The 16,637-nt window shown below is 54.3% G+C and overlaps 1 protein-coding gene across 1 annotated transcript in view; it reads right to left on the bottom strand.

The window, feature by feature from the left end:
• Nucleotides 1–16,637, bottom strand: part of STIM1 (stromal interaction molecule 1) — a 66,763-nt gene that overhangs the window by 36,241 nt on the left and 13,885 nt on the right. The window contains exons 2-3 of the mRNA XM_027908532.1: nucleotides 6,833–6,963; nucleotides 1,565–1,765 (exon numbers count right to left, since the gene is read on the bottom strand). Of these exons, the coding sequence (XP_027764333.1) occupies nucleotides 1,565–1,765; nucleotides 6,833–6,963 (332 nt within the window). The remainder of the gene's footprint in view (nucleotides 1–1,564; nucleotides 1,766–6,832; nucleotides 6,964–16,637) is intronic.

The following is a 16,637-nucleotide window of genomic DNA, read 5'->3' as shown; positions in this document are numbered from 1 at the left end:
GTGAGGGAGCCGGGGGTGCTGGGAGAGATGACAGAGTGAGCCCAGCACTGACCAAAGACAGCAAGGCTCCAAAGGAAGGTGCCATCTCCAGAGGTGTTTATTTTGGGAAGAAATCCCTGAGAACTGATCTGGAAGCAGGCACACCTGCCAAGATGAGCAGGTCCCTGTCCTGCCAAAATGGGCTGATCTGGTACTTCTGTGGCTTTGGTAGAGCCAGGCTCACCCAGGGCTTCACCTGTCAGGTATAATACTCGTAAGAGCATCACAGCCTTTATATTTTTGGATAATTAAGGGGAAGAAATAACTTTTTACTTTCCACAGGTGTCCAGGAACAGTATCAATGGAAGGGAGGAAAGGCAAGGCTTGGAAACAGCTGCAATGGGCACAGCTGCCCTGCCCCTTCACAGCAGCTTCCCACACCCACAGGAAGGAGCAGACCTTCCCTACAAGCCTGATTCCAGTTTTCTGACTGAAGTTCAAGCTCCAAGATTAGGCTGCATATATCCCTGGAAGTGTTCCAGGCCAGCCTGGAAGGGGGCTTGGAGCAACCTGGTCTGCTGGAGGGGGTGGCCCATGGCAGGGGGCGGAACAGGATGGGCTTTAAGGTCTCTTCCAACCCAAACCTTTTGCGATGCCAGGATATCAAACCATCCTCTAGATGTTTATTTTATCAGCCAGACCTACAGGATGATGAATGGGAAAACAAGAGCAGGAACTCAGTCCAGCCCTGGGAAACTGTGATGCCAGAGCAGCTCTGCCAAAGCCGTGGCACGTCCGTGTCTGCCAGGAGCAGCTCGGCAATTAAGGGACCTGGGGAGTATCATGGGATGTTCTCCTCCATCCCTTAATGATTTCTGCCCTTTCCCAGCCGACACTAAAATATACTCCAGACAAGGCCATCTGTAAACAGCCTTGTAATGGGATAAATATTTCTTACAGGAGCCGTTCTTGGGCACAGGAGGCTCCTCAGAGCTGGGGGGTCACAGGATCCCAGAGGGTGCAGAGCCCTTGGAGACCACTGAGCCCAACCCTTCCCCAGCACTGCCAAGGCCACCACTCACCCACGGCCCCAAGGGCCACATCCACAGGGCTGTTATATCCCCCCAGGGGATTTCCTGGGATGAATAACACCGTTTGGGAACAGTCTGAAGTTATTTCTGCATGGACTGGACTTAGGACACTTTCACTTCCAGGACTTTATTCTGTTTTCCCTTCACTACCTGAAGGAGCTTTTCAGGTTCAGAAAATTTCTGCAAAGGAAAACACGACCTGCAGGAAAACACAACCTGCAGGAAAACTCCCACGCAGCTCCAGTGAATATGTAGGATGTAATTATTCCATTAAAATGCCAGCTGAAACTGGGAGTTTGACAGAGAACCTGGAACTGGAGAGCATCTGGCCTTATTTAACACACATTTTAGGGTGGAGAAACAAAACAATTTATACTTTTATGGCCATGCTCAGGTGCAGCATCAAGAGTTTGGAAGTGAGGAAATCCCGAAAATCCACCCCAAGAAAAGGAATCCCTGAGAGCACTGCTGCAGGGCAGGAAGAGCAGCAGCACATTCCTTCTGGGAGCTCTTCCCAGAGTATCCAAACCTCTTTGGCCCTGTTGGGAAAGGGTTTCTATGCTTGTTTGCCTTTTTTTACCTTCAGATGTTTTCCAGGCCTTCCAAAGATCTTCCACACTGATGAGCTTGTCCTCTCCATGGAAGGTGCTGTGCTTGACTGCTGGGTCGTGGTAATTCAAGTCCTCCCTCAAGAACTATGAGAGGAATAAACAGCAAGATTAGGCTTTGGTTTATTTTTTAGAGGCATGAGGAGCATTAAAAACACCTGAAGGAAAAAAAAAAACACAACAAAACAATAACAGTAACAACAACAATAATAACACAAGCTATTCTATAAATATATTATATAAATCATCTATTATAATAACATACATAAACTTGTATTTCTCTCTAATAAAATCCTTAGTTAAATATTTTTAGCTGCTGGCCTAAACTGACAGATCAAACTGGGTATGAACATTCACATACATATGAACATATGTATGAACATACCCTTGAGGATTTCAGTTCCTGGGAAGACCAGCCAGGAAATATTCAGTTAGTAAATATGTTCCATTATTTTCATACAGATTAGGTATAATAAATAATTATAACCTCATTTTTGGTTTGAATTATAATCTCACCAAAAGTCCAGGTAAGTGGTACAACGGAGCCAGGTTTGTGTCATTGGAATAAGAATTTAAAACATTATTACTTGGTTTGACCTGCACCTTTCAAATCCAAGCTGGAACAAATGCCATGGACGGGAGAGGAGGGAATTCCACTGCGAAATATGTACAAATACATATATCCCAATAAATACATATATCCCAATAAATACATATATCCCAGCTGTGGCTGCCCCTGGATCCCTGGAAGTGTCCCAGGCCAGGTTGGACGGGGTTTGGAGCACCCTGGGCTGGTGGAAGGTGTCCCTGCCCATGGCAGGGGTGGCACTGGAGGGGCTTTAAGGTCCATTCCCACCCAACCCAGCCTGTGAAATCCCCACCAGCAGGACCACTCACTTTCCAGTGCCCAACAGGTGGAACCAAATGAAGGGATAATTTCCCATTCCCACACCACCCAGGGCACGATCCTCACGCAGGTGGCTTTGCCCCGGGCCCTTCCACGTGCAATGGGATTACATCCACAGGGGAGTCCTCTTGAGGTGTGGAGATGGAGCTTTAACAGCAGACAGGGCAGGGCAAAGCTCCGGGACAGCCGTAACATTCCAGGCTCCCTGCAAATCCACCCCAGCTCCAGCCTGGGGCCTCTCTGCTCTCCTGCCCTGGCTGCCCAGAGCTGGGGCAGCCCTTCCCGCCGTGCAGGGAACATGGCACACGGGAACGTTTGGGAAAAGGGCCCTCCCAGCAGCACAGCCCTCCCGGTGGGTCCCCTGGTGACCGCGCGGGAACGCGGCAATGTCACCGTGTCACCCGCCGGGGCAGGGATCAGCTGCTGGGGAGCAGGGATCAGCTGCTGCTCGCTATATTTAGCTCGGGGAGCACAGCAGGGAAAAGTGATCCCTTCAGCTTCCCCTCGGAGCACGGTCCCAAAACAAACCCCCCAAGGACTGGCAGAGGGGATGGAGCTGGGGGTGGGGACACCATCCGGAAAACGGGTGGGATGGAGGGTGCAGGATGGGGATGGGGTTGCAGGAGCTGGGCTGCTCCCACCAAAGCCCAGGGAGACCTTAAAGCAGATTTTTCCTGTGTACCTTCTGGGGAAAAGGATCCCAGAATGGTCTGAGTTGGGAGGGACCTTCAAGACCACCCAGTTCCACCCCCTGCCACGGGCAGGGACACCTTCCACTATCCCAGGCTGCTCCAAGACTTCCAGATGTTCCAAACCCCAGGCACAAGAACCACTGCATAAAATCCTGACCTACTTGCAAACCACTAAAAAGCAGCACTTTCAAGTGTTAAAGATCCCATTGATCCCAGCCCTGGAGACACCCAAAACTCAGAGTCCTGGGAAGGGACTGGACCAGCATATCTAAGCTCCCACATGGACCATCTCCAGAGATCCTATGGAGACAACCCCCAGCCTTGGCCAGGCTGCAAATCCACAAGAACAGACGGAAACTGAGTCAACCCCAGTCTCCCACCAAGCACAGGGAACGACAAACCACGGGCAAAGCAGCCAAGAGCAACAGGAACGGAACCACAGCTACAAAACACGACTTGGATGAGCCAAAATCACAGCGGGAAGACTTGGCTTGGGAATGCTGTGGATGATGCTCTGGGGCCCCCAACATCAGGAGGATGTGGAGCTGCTGGAGCCAGTCCAGAGCAAGCCATGGAGATGCTCTGAGGGCTGGAGCCCCTCTGCTCTGGAGCCAGGCTGGGAGAGCTGGGGGGGTTCACCTGGAGAAGGGAAGGATCCAGGGAGACCTGAGAGCCCCTTGCAGGGCCTAAAGGGGCTCCAGGAGAGCTGGAGAGGGACTGGGGACAAATATGTTGGCTGAAGGCACACTCAGAAATTAGTGTATCCATGGAATGGGATTTCTTGGAGCGTTTCTTTTCATAGAACCACAGAATACCCTGAGTTGGAATGGACCCCCAAGGACCACCCAGTGTAACCCCTGGCCCTGCCCAGTACACCCCAACAATCCCACCCTGTCCCTGGGAGCACTGCCCAAACTCTCCTTGAGCTCTGTTTTCTGTGGGCTTTTATCTGCAGAAACTGCAACTACTGAAATGATTTTTCAAACCTTCCCATTCCTCCCACATCCCTGGATCTGTGCCCATCCTCCCTCCCCAGCACCAGCTCCCGGCTGTGCCGCTTCCAAGGGCCAGACCGGCCGTGTGCCGGCAGAGCTCCCTGTGCTCCCAATCTTAACAGCCTTCCTGAGCCATCAGTTCCATCAAGAGACAGAAAACTCCTGCCTGCAAGGCCTCCTGCTGCCCAGGGAACCTGCTCTGGATCAGGGACCGATGGAGCAGCAACGCAAACCTTGTTTCCTCAGGGAAGCAGGCAGAACATCCCAGAGCCACTGGGAACCCACATCCCAAAGAGCTGCAGCTGCCTTTGGAGTGAGCACGAGGGCAGAAATAGATCCCTATTTAGAAGATTTCCCTGAGAGGGAAAGCTCTTTCATTTATAATTGAGGCCAGTGATGTCATCTGAAACTTCATTGAAAATTAGCTTCCCGAAAGGAAAACAGTAATGATGATTTATGGACAGTGTGAAAGCTGTGGAACAAAATTCCACCTATGATTTGGATATTTTAAAACCACAGTTGTCTGTGTCTCCACTTCTGCCCAGTCAGGGCTTTCAATCCAAATAAAACCTTCCCATCACTCGACCCCAAAGAGAAGGGGCCAAGTTAATAAATGCAAATACAAAGTCCTCAACCAGCCAGGGTCATGCCCATCCCTGGAAGTGTTGGACGGGGATGGGGCAACCTGGGCTGGTGGGAGGTGTCCCTGCCCATGGCAGGGGGTGGCACTGTTTGAAGTCTGAAGGTCCCTTCCAACTCAAGCCATCTTGGGATTCCATGAACCCCATAAAAGGTTTAAATTTGAGCCTCCCACATTCTTCCCAATAATCCCCCGGCAGCTGTCCCGCTGCACAGACATGGAGTTAAACCTGATTACAGGGTCCATGTGGGGGGAGAGAGATAACCTTGACAGGGAGAACCCACAGGAGCTGGCCCAGGGAGGGAAATTCCTGAAATACCCCATTCAATGGCTCCAGAGCCCATTGACAGGTGAATTTAATGCAACTGTTATTAAAGGTTCAAGCTTAGTAAGAGGTAAAGCAGCAACTTTAAAGCAGTATGGAATCAAAGGAACATGGAATCACTGAGGCTGGATGTTACTGGTCTGGACAACCCTTTCCATTAACAATCTTCCCAATATCCAACCTGAGCCTCCCCTGGCCCAGCTGGAGGCCGTTCCCTCTCCTCCTGTCCCTGTTCCCTGGGAGCAGAGCCCGACTCCCCCCGGCTCCCCCCTCCTGGCAGGGATTGCAGAGCCAGAAGGTCCCCCCTGAGCCTCCTTTTCTCCAGGCTGAGCCCCCCCAGCTCCCTCAGCCCCTCCTGCTGCTCCAGCCCCTTCCTCAGCCCCTCCTACAAGCAGAGGAGCTGCTGGAGCAGGATCAGCACCCCAGGGCTCAGCACTGCTGGGATCCAGCCTGGAGGCCTTGGAAGAACGGCTGTAACAGCAGGGCAGCGATTCTGGAGCCTTTTAGAAAAAGCCATTGAGTTGGTCACACCCTGGCAGTGCCCCTGTGCCAAGATCCGAGCAGACATTCCTGGGAGTGTTGGTACCAGGAGCTCCATGACTCCACCGAGGGCAAGGCTTGCCCAGAGAGACATGAAGTGCCAGTTGTGCCCAGCCCTGAGAACACGGGGCTTACTCCTAATGTAGTGCCAGGGGAGTAGAACACGCAGAGTGAACTCCAAAGCTGCCCCAGGAGTCTGTGTGACAGGCCAAGCTGCAGCTCCAGCACAGCAAGGAACTGTCTCCAGGGAAAACACCTCATCTGAAGAGCTGCAACTGGAAGATTTCTATTTGCTTGAATTCCTCTGTCAAGGGGGACTGAGGGAGAAGGAATGGCACAGCAACATGGGAACAGCCCCCAACTCCACCAGCTCCTGTGACATGAGGGCTGTGTCCCTGGGGAAGGACACCGCTCTGAGGGGCCCTTGGGATGGCTGGATCTGCCCAACAGACTGAGCTGTGAGTTTGGAGGGAGATTGAACCTCCATGATGGTAAATTCTTTACGTGAGAAACCCCCTTTCAGGGCCTAAATGGGCTCCAGGAGAGCTGGAGAGGGACTGGGGACAAGGCATGGAGGGACAGGACACAGGGAATGGCTTCCCACTGCCAGAGGGCAGGGAGAGATGGGATATTGGGAAGGAATTCTTCCCTGTGAGGGTGGGCAGGCCCTGGCACAGGTTGGACACAGAAGCTGTGGCTGCCCCTGGATCCCTGGAAGTGTCCCAGGCCAGGTTGGACGGGGCTTGGAGCAGCCTGGGCTGGTGGAAGGTGTCCCTGCCCATGGCAGAGGGTGGGATGGATGGTCTTTAAGGTCCCTCCCAACCCAACCCATTGTGGGATTCTGTGACCTGGGAGTGCAGAACTGCCTGTGAGTGGCAGCAGATCCCTTCCCCCACGTGCTTTCTTTCCGCTTCCAGCACTTTTCCATTTAGATGCCAGTTTTCCTTGGAAGACAGAATTCCTCACCTCCAACAGAGCCCCGTGAATGAGCCCCCACAGCCACTGAGGCGACAGCACAAACACCCCCCCTTTCCCCAGCGCAGCCCCTCACTGACCTCGTCGCTCTCCTCCACGTCCACGTTGCCGTTGGCGTCGTCGTCCATCTGCTTGTGGATGTTGCGAACGGCCTCGAAGCTGAGCTGCTCGTCCTCGTCGTGGCACAGCGGCTTGTCGATGCGGCAGAACTCTGGGGGGACACGGCAGTCAGGGGCTGGGACAGCACACCGGGGGGGAACTGGCCCTGAGACAGCAAACCCACCCTGTGGGCTGGGGGAGCACCCACAGAGCTCGGCTCTGCACTCACAGCAGGGCCTGGCACCGCTGGCACCCACTGCTGGCACCCACTGCTGGCACCCACAGCGGGCCCTGTGCGGCCACCACAGCCCACAGACACCCTGCCAGCACAGGGGCTGCAAGGCTGCTCCTCTCCACACCAACCCCTCCAGCATCCCCACCGCACCGGGGCAGCTCTCCCAGCAGGCTCTGGCTCCTGGGGGGCAGCTCTCCCAGCAGGCTCTGGCCCCTGCCCACAAGGGGAAGAGCTCCCCGAGCTCCATTTCTCACTTGGAGGTTGTTAGTGTTGGCACCAGCTCCAGCTGAGATGCTCTGGGAGGAAGAGTTGCGTGTTTATAAAACACGTCAATTAAAACAGTTCCCTCCTTCCTGATTATGGAATGGACTTTTCTGGCTGGCTTTCACATATTTTTTCTACTTTTCAAGAGTAACAATCTAAATTTTGCTGCAGTCCTGAGTCCGTGGCAGCACCAAATGTGGCTGATCCAGCCCTTCTATGGCACTGCTGGGTGGCAAAATGTGACCTGCACTGGAGGGAAGGGAGATGCTGCCAGGGCTGGAGCCCTCTGCTCTGGAGCCAGGCTGGGAGAGCTGGGGGGGCTCACCTGGAGAAGAGAAGGATCCAGGGAGAGCTGAGAGCCCCTTGCAGGGCCTAAAGGGGCTCCAGGAGAGCTGGAGAGGGACTGGGGACAAGGGATGGAGGGACAGGACAAGAGGGAATGGCTTCCCATGGGTAAGATGCCCTGGACAATGATGGAATCTCCTGTAGAGGCAGGGCTGGTGTCCTGCTGCTTCCCAAACCTTGGGAAGTTAAAGCCACGCTGTCTGTGTGGCTGGGGGAGTCCAGCAGCCCCAAGAACTGGTGAACAGTGAGTGTACTGGGAATGCCCTCCCTCCCCCAGCCTGGCAAGGCTGTCCTCTCCCCACAGCACTCCTGGTCAGCGCAGGTGGCAATAAGTGACAGCTGAGCTCGTGGAGGAAACACTTGGGTGCCCTGAGGTTGACCTGAACAGAGCTGGGGTTCCTGTCCCACTCTCCAAGGTTTCCCCACAGTCACTGCAGAACAAGCTCAGAGCTTTGGGCTGGGCCCCTCTGCACTGATCCCTGCCCTTCGTCCCAGGGGCAGCGAGCACAGGATGGGCACTGCACTCACACCGCCCTTGGACACGACTGCAGAAGGAAAAACGAAGCCAGGCTAAAAGATATCTCCCAAAACATTACGAGATTATCTTGTTCCGAGCCTGTGCTTGTTATTGCAGCGAGGAACGTGGCAGCACTGTGGCAAAGTTCAGATTCTAAACGAGGGAAGGTCGTGTCACTGCGAAACCAAGCGGGTTTGTTCAGATTAACGCTGTCCTGACCACACAGCTCCTCAACCCTGTGTGTCCCAGGGGGTCATCCAGCATTCAGGATCTCAGGGGAACCTCTCCCAGATTTCTTGCCACAAGAACAGCCCCTGGGTACTTGGAGCACAAATGCCAGGAGTGAAGACTGACTGAAAGCAGCACAAAGAGCAATAAAACAATGGCTGCCCCAGGTGCTGATAAAACCAAATGCACCATCAAAGGTGATCAAATCAGAAACAGGGAGGAATTTGGTGTTTTCAACAGGGCCAGAAAGAGCCTGAATATGGGGCAGGGTGATTTAATCAGCAAAAGACCCTGCACTGATAAGAGAATGGTCCTGAGGTTTCAGCAGCCAGGATGGGCCATTCCCCTCCCTGTTATCCCCTTCCCTTCCCTGTTATCTCCACTCCCCTTCCCTGTTATCTCTATGGGCTGCAGCCACAGAAAGAACCACGGCCAGGGCCAGGCCCCTTCCTCAGACTGATGGAAGATTAAGCCTAAAGATCACACTACAAAATCATCCAGTGGTTTGAATGGGTTTGAATGGGAAGGGACCTTAAATCTCCTCCAGTCCCACCCTGGGCAGGGACACCTTTCACTAGCCCAGGTTGCTCCAAACCCCATCCAACCTGGCCTGGGACACTGACACCAGGTCATTTTGACACACCCTATGGCTCCTTCAGCAAGCAAGAGCCTCAGAATGAGTCTGAAATTGGCTTTAAGTAAATGTTCTTCTCCCAGAAGGCCCAGCCCTGGTTTTGGCTACAGCAGTTTCCACAGGAGACACTTGGCAGGTCTGTGACTGTTGGAGTCCTTAGGAGCTGACAGCATCCCTTCCCTCCCACCCCACCTCTCTGAGTCATGGCAGTCTTTTGTCTCTATCCTGCTGTTTGGTGCCTCCAGGCTTGGTTTTATCTCCCCACTAAACAGGCAGAAAAAAAAGAGTCCCTCGTCCCTCCCGTGGGGTGTCCTTGATGGCAAACTAATGTGGGCACATCAACAGGGGCCAGCTCTGCATCCTTCCTCCCACCCTCACATCCCTCCTCTGGCCATTGCTCCCCACTCACCCCCACCCCAGATCATCAGCACACAGTTAGACCTGAGTGCTACAGCAGAGGAAGAGCTGGAATGTCATAGAATCACAGAACCATCGAGGCTGGAAAAGCCCTCAGACACCACTGAGTCCAACCATCCCTCAGCACTGCCAAGGCCACCACTGACCCACGTCCCCAAGTGCCACATCCACATGGCTGTTCAATGTCCCCAGGGCTGTGAGTCCCACCCTGCCCTGGGCAGCTGTGCCAGGGCTGGACAGCCTTTCCCATTGAAGATTTTCCCCAAAATCCACCCTAAACCTCCCCTGGTACAACTTGAGGCCGTTTTCATCTACCATGGAAAGCAGTTTGGGTTGGGTTTGGTTTATGAACAGATTACAAAGCCCCTTTTTTTTTTTCCCAGAGAAGCTGTGGAGGTTCCAGCCAAGGGGACAGTCAAACTCAATGGAGGCTCCAGCCAAGGGGACAGTCAAACTCAACGGGACACAGCCCTGGGCAAGCAGCTCTGGGAGGCTCTGCCTGAGCAGGGCTGGAGGGGACCATCAAACCCTTTCATTCCAGGTCTTGCCTTTCTCGTGGGAGATTCTCTCTGAGGAGAATTGTGTTTGTTTAATTTCGGGTTCCCTTCATTTCCTTATCTCTAATGACCCTCGGAGCTCGATCAGGGCAGCCCGGTAGCACCGAGCCCTGCAGCAGGAGCAGCCCCGGGACAGCAGCACACAGCAGCTTAATTATTGGGATTGTCATTTACATAACTGGCTTTTATAAACACCGGGCCGGCAGCCAAGGAAAAAAGCCCTATATTTGGGGAAAAAGAAGTGTTTACATATTTCACCCGTGTAAACAAGGGCTCAGCTGAACTTCCTCGCTCAGGGCTCCTCCCCTCCCAATCTGGGCTTCAATTACAGACAACTTTAGGAATTTAGGAATTTCAACGGCAGCATTCAACTGGTTTGTAAGGGATGTAGCCAGAGATTTCCATCCCTCTGGAGGGGCAAGGAGAATGAAAGGCAATCCTGCTATCTTGCAGGGAGGCTGCAGAGCAGCAGCACAGGGAAGCAAAAAGGGCCTGGGAACAATCCTGGCTTTCCAGCTCTAATTCCCAACCAGCAGAGCGTGACAGAGCTCCGAGGGTATCCAGCCGTTCCCGCTGTCAGGACACTGCACAGCTGGAAATTGTTTACTACAGAGAGAGCTGTCAGGCTGCTCCAGGTTGAACACGTCACACTGGGCCACAAGCTTTCACATAAAAACCTCACATATAAATCCTTTCTTTACAGAAAGCTGCATTTATCAAACAGGACTGGGATTTCAGCACATGCCCATTTCCCTGCTCCCATTTCCCTGGTTCCCTTGGCAATCCAAGTCCTTCCCTGGGAGGTGCACAGCCAGGGCACCAAGTCTTGCTCCAGAGGGCAGCAACATGTGACTCTTGGCTTCCCACTGCCAGAGGGCAGGATTAGATGGGAGACTGGGAAGGAATTGCTGGCTGGGAGGGTGGGCAGGCCCTGGTACAGGTTGGGCAGAGAAGCTGTGGCTGCCCCTGGATCCCTGGAAGTGTCCCAGGCCAGGTTGGACGGGGCTTGGAGCAGCCTGGGCTGGTGGAAGGTGTCCCTGCCCATGGCAGGGGGTGGGATTGGATGAGCTTTAAGGTCCCTTTCAACCCAAACCAGTCTGGGATTGCCTGTGATCAATATGGACCTTATCCATGTTCCCACCTCCCACAGAGCCTGGAAATTCCAAGGGTGATTTTCCAAGCAGTTCTGGGAGGTAGAGCAGGCAGTTGAAGTGAGTTTCCTCACAGCAGACAAAGCAGAGCATTCAAGGAATCATCTCCCTCGAGACACTGAATTATTCCTGTGCCCTTGCGTGTCCCCATCCAGAACTGCTCCACACCTGGGACAACTGGAGCCCTTCAGCAGGAATTCACTGCACTCAGTCATTTGTCCACCTCACAGAATGCCAGCAAGGTCTGGGTTGGGAGGGACCTTAAAGCTCAGTTCATTCCACCCCCTGCCACGGGCAGGGACACCTTCCACTATCCCAGGCTGCTCCTAACCCTGTCCAGCCTTCAGTGACCGTGGAAGTTTTAGCAGGAGTTCAAGGACAGACTTCTTCCCCTCTAAGGAAGCAGCTTTCAGGATGCAAGAAACCATCCCCTTGAACCCAACTCAGGTTAAACAGTCTAGAAAAAATGTAAATCCAAGAAGAGGTTGGGCTGTTTGATCTCTGAGAGGCTTTTAACGAGAGAACCAACACCCTCGGGTGTCTCTGCTGGAAGGTCCAACCCAAAATGTTCACAAAGCATCTAACAACAGTGCCTAGAGAAACAGGCCCTGCTGAATTCCTGGGGCCAAATCTGTCTCCCCTGCTCTGGAGATGCCCTGGTCCCTCAGGATCAGGATAACAAGGCCACACAGGGTGAGACAGATGTAGAAGGGAAGCCGTCAGTGATCCCCAGAGCCTCCTGGCACCACCAGCAGCTGAAGACAGGGACAGGAAGGAATTAAGCAGCAAAGCGACGTTGTTGTACAGTCAACAGTCGTGAGCTTACATTCAATTAAACCTCAAAATTCCTACCACAAACGGGCTCCTCTCCTGGGCATGGGCTCAGCATTTATTTACTACCACCAATTCCCTCCTCATTCAGTGCAATCAGCCTTTTTCATCCCCTCAATGCAACCATTTACTGATTTAATACCAGCCCATTCCTTCCAAACATCCTCCCCCTTCCATCTCAGCTTCCACCCAGCCCCCTCCACCAGAACCTCTGTCATTCCACTGTTCAAATGCTTCACTTTTTCCACCCCATTAAAAAAACCCACACATCCCCAGAATCAGACACACACCCCAAAACCCAAGGCTACTTCCCACTGGGGTGGGAAGCACAAGCCACAAACCCACGCCTGGATCTGCCTGTCCTGGCAGTGCCCAACCCTCCTCCTGCTGTGCTGTCCCTATCCATGAGGGACCACCCCACCTCCAGCAGGGTTTTTGGGAACAATTCCACCCTCCCTGTGGCTCTCAAACGTCCCCAGAGCAGATCTGGGCATCCTCTCAAAGTGCCACTTTCCCCCGTTTCCTTCCACAGGCATCTTTGTTTGCTTTCCTCGGGCCCAAGGACTGTGGGAGATTTCTCCTGGGCTGAATAAATAAGATAATAGGAGTTGTTTTGGTACCACCCTGTCAGGCACCTCGGCTCTGCCCACGGTCAGGAAGAAAATACCAGGTCAGGGCCTCGCCTGGAGGAGCAGCTGAAGCCAAAACACCCCATGGGCAGGAACCTTTTTATGAGCTGAAATAACCCGAGATTGGGTTACTCTGTAACAAAAACCGAGGTAATCTGAAAGCTTACACATTCCTGCTCCTGGTGTGGAACAAAACTGCATAATTTGACTGCACCCGTGGCCAAGGCCATCCAAAAATGACGGGAGAGAGACTTCTTACATGGGTTGACAGTGGCAGGGCACAGGAAGGGCTTAAACCAAGAGAGGAGAGACTGAGATGAGATACTGGGAAGGAATTTCTCCCGGTGATGGTGTGGGCAGGCCCTGGCACAGGTTGGGCAGAGAAGCTGTGGCTGCCCCTGGATCCCTGGAAGTGTCCCAGGCCAGGTTGGACGGGGCTTGGAGCACCCTGGGCTGGTGGAAGGTGTCCCTGCCCATGGCAGGGGTGGCACTGGATGGGCTTTAAGGCTCTTCCAACCCAACCCACCGCAGGACTCTGATATTTCACGTTTTGGGAATGCTGTGCAGAACCCACCCAGTGCTGGGGGGCACGGGCAGGGCTGGGCACAAGGACCTGTGGTCTTTGCACTGCAGGAATCCAGGATGACCCCGTGGCAACACCCTGGTTCTCCAGGACCCAGGATCAGCCCTACTGCTCTGCAAAGAGACAGGAAGATTATCCCACTGCCCAAACCAGCCTTAGAGTGGTTTTCCCAGAATCCCAGAATGGTTTGTACTGGGAAAGGCCTCAAAGCCCACTCAGTGCCACCCCCTGCCATGGGGGGAACAACCTAGCCCAGGTTGTTCCAAGCCCCATCCAAGCTGGCCTGGGACACTCCCAGGGATCCAGGGGCAGCCTCAGGTTCTGCTTTGCATCCTTTGCCAGACTCACAGCGAGGGGTGGGAAGGAATCAGCGCCGATGTGAGCCCCCCATCAGCCGTGAGTCAGCGCTGCCCACGGCGCCGCACACCGCGATGCAAAACGCACCATCAGGATCCTTTAACTGAGACAGAAATCGCTGAAAGTCAGGAAACCACATAATGGACGAGTGAGTCATCCCTGCCTGAGAAACTGGAGACTCCAAAGAAAGCTCAGAAGAAATCAAAGACAAGCCCACAAGGTTTCTGCTGTTCCATCCCGTCATCCCCGAGCCACGCGAGCTGTTCCTGCGGCACTGCCCGCCCTGCCTGGCACTCAGGGATACCCACGGGCAGAAACACCAGGGGCAGGGACAGCTCGAGGAACAGAAGCAGAAATATTGGTAGCTCTCAGCAGGTGGCAGAGGAATAAAGAATTCCCCTCTTGCACTCAGCACTTACTGATAAATCAGGGAATATTAGAATGGACTGAGTTGGAAGGGACCCTAAAGCCCATCCAGTGCCACCCCTGCCCTGGGCAGGGACACCTTCCACCAGCCCAGGCTGCTCCAAGCCCCGTCCAACCTGGCCTGGGACACTTCCAGGGATCCAGGGGCAGCCACAGCTTCTCTGCCCAACCTGTGCCAGGGCCTGCCCACCCTCCCAGCCAGCAATTCTTTCCCAATATCCCATCTATCCCTGCCCTCTGGCAGTTTGAAGCCATTCCCTGTGTCCTGTCCCTCCATCCCTTGTCCCCAGTCCCTCTCCAGCTCTCCTGGAGCCCCTTTAGGCCCTGCCAGGGGCTCTCAGCTCTCCCTGGATCCTTCCCTTCTCCAGGTGAGCCCCCCCAGCTCTCCCAGCCTGTCCCAGAGCAGAGGGGCTCCAGCCCTGGGAGCATCTCCATGGCCTCCTCTGGACTCGCTCCACATCCATCCTGTGCTGGAGGCCTGGGATGGAGAGCACAGAGCTGATCCCAAGGCCAGGCTCACAGCCTGGATCTGACTCATCTTCTCAGCCTCAGAGGGAGCCCAGCACTCCAGGAGGAGCTCCAGAGCTCCAACGTGGACATTTAGAAGGGCTCTTCCCAGCATTGCCTGGCCTCTTCCTCCTCCTCCCCACCAGCCCAGGCTCCAAGCACTCCCCGTGGTCCCTTCCCAGACGTGCTGCTTCCTAATGAATCCAGCAAAGCACCACCATTCCCACGCTGCCGTACAAGGACAGCTTCCCCCCATTTTAGCCTTATTTATCCCTCCTGTGGCTCACCAAGAATCGATGACTTGCACTGCCACAGAAACCCTGGAGAGCAGGAAACAGGGTGACAACAGCCCTGGCCATGGCACACGCTCCGCTCCCCACTGTTCCTACAGCAATGAGCTGCTGCTCCCAAACCCCTCATCCCATGGGATAATGGCCCTGCTGCAGCCAGCTCGTGCCTCTGTCAGCAAAGTCTTTCCATCCCACTGAAGGACAAGGCTCTGCCAAGGCCAGATGCTGCCCATCCTTACGGCACCCACGGGCAGAGCCAGCCGGAAAACGTCATGTGGAAAAACCCACCTTCATTGTCCAGCCTCAACAACAGCCTGCCACCATCAGCTTGACCTCTTCAGCAATAAAAACCCTTCCCACTCAGCCCGTTATCCCCCCACTTCCCCAGGCTCAACCCAAGGAACACCTCATGAGCAGTTCCCTTTCCACACCGCCGCCTCCCTGGAAAAGGTTGTTACTAAAAAAGAAATTTAAGAAGAAAGTCTGGAAATGACTCACTGTGAACAGTGGTTACACTGGGTATTTCTGCTTTGCTGCACCAGAGATGGAAAGGTTCCTCTGGGAGGAGAGAGTGGGGACAGTCACCCCTCGGACAATAACACCCCTCCTAAAGTGACTGCTTTCTGGAGGTGACCTGGGAAAGAGGAACTTTCCAGAATCAGATGCTGGCTCAGAGCAGCACGGGAACTCTGAGGGTCCTCATCCTGGAGGGGGCCTGGCAGTGCTGGGGCAGCAGGAGGTGACACAACACAGGAGGTGTCACCTCCAGGCCACAAAACCTGGGGGTGCAGGAGCTGCCAAAACCAGGAGAGAATCCTGGGATCCCTGAGGTTGGAAAAGCCCTCCCAGCCCATGGATCCCCCTGTGCCCCATCCCCACCTTGTCCCCCAGCCCAGAGCACTGAGTGCCACGGCCAGGCCTGCCTTGGACACCTGCAGGGCTGGGCACTCCAAACCTCCCTGGGCAGCCCCTGCCAAGGCCTCACCACCCTTTCCTTGAGGAAATTCCTCCTCATGTTCAACCTGAGCCCCCTCTGGCACAGCCCGAGCCGTGTCCTCTTGTCCTGTCAGGGAAGGAAGGAGGGAAGATTTTCCAGTAACCACAGGCTGTGATTCCATCAGCTCAGCAGCTCCTGCAACCTCAACCTCAGCCTGAAAAACCCCCATGGAGAGGGCACTCCCACACTTGGCTTCCCTGAGGATCAGAGGCCACTCGTGCTTCGGGAGCAGCAGGGATTTCAGAGTGATCCCAAACCACCTCTGCTCCTTCCCCAAAGGCACACTTCCCAAAATCATCAAGGCTCTTGGCAGCGATAAAAAGGATTTAAAGGGCAAGCTGGGAACTCCTTGGACAAGGTGCTCCTCACCCTCAGCACACAGGGAAGAGCTCTGGAGCAACACAGTCCCTGTTGGGGTCAGCATTTTACACCAGCACTGTGTTAGCAAAAACCCGAGAAAGGAACCCCCAAACTCTTCTTTAGCCCAGCTCCAGCTGCTGCTCCACTGCCCCTGCTAAAAAACACTGCTTAACACTCCCTGAGCCTGCCAAAGTGCCCAGCAACCAGAAGCGAAGAACCTGCTGAAAATCCTCACAGATCTGACCAGATTTCAGGGCTCTCCCCCAGCACAGCAGCTCACTTTTGCCCCATCATTTCAAAGCCAGGATTTAGCTGGTGCTTCCCCCCCAGGCAGCAGGAGAGGCACTGCAGGGTTTGGATCACCCTGTTCTCCAGAGCCCAGCCGTGCTCCTGCAGTGCTGTGCAGACAGCACACAGTTTGGGGGGAAGTTAAGGCAGGAAAGGGGCAGTTTTCCAAA

Source organism: Empidonax traillii, unplaced genomic scaffold (genome assembly GCF_003031625.1).
Source record: "Empidonax traillii isolate 1590-97213 ecotype Southwest subspecies unplaced genomic scaffold, ASM303162v1 scaffold1741:size165889, whole genome shotgun sequence".
Classification (NCBI taxonomy): domain Eukaryota; kingdom Metazoa; phylum Chordata; class Aves; order Passeriformes; family Tyrannidae; genus Empidonax; species Empidonax traillii.
The sequence above is the reverse complement of the archived record's forward strand: the minus strand, read 5'-3'. Positions and strand labels throughout refer to the sequence as shown.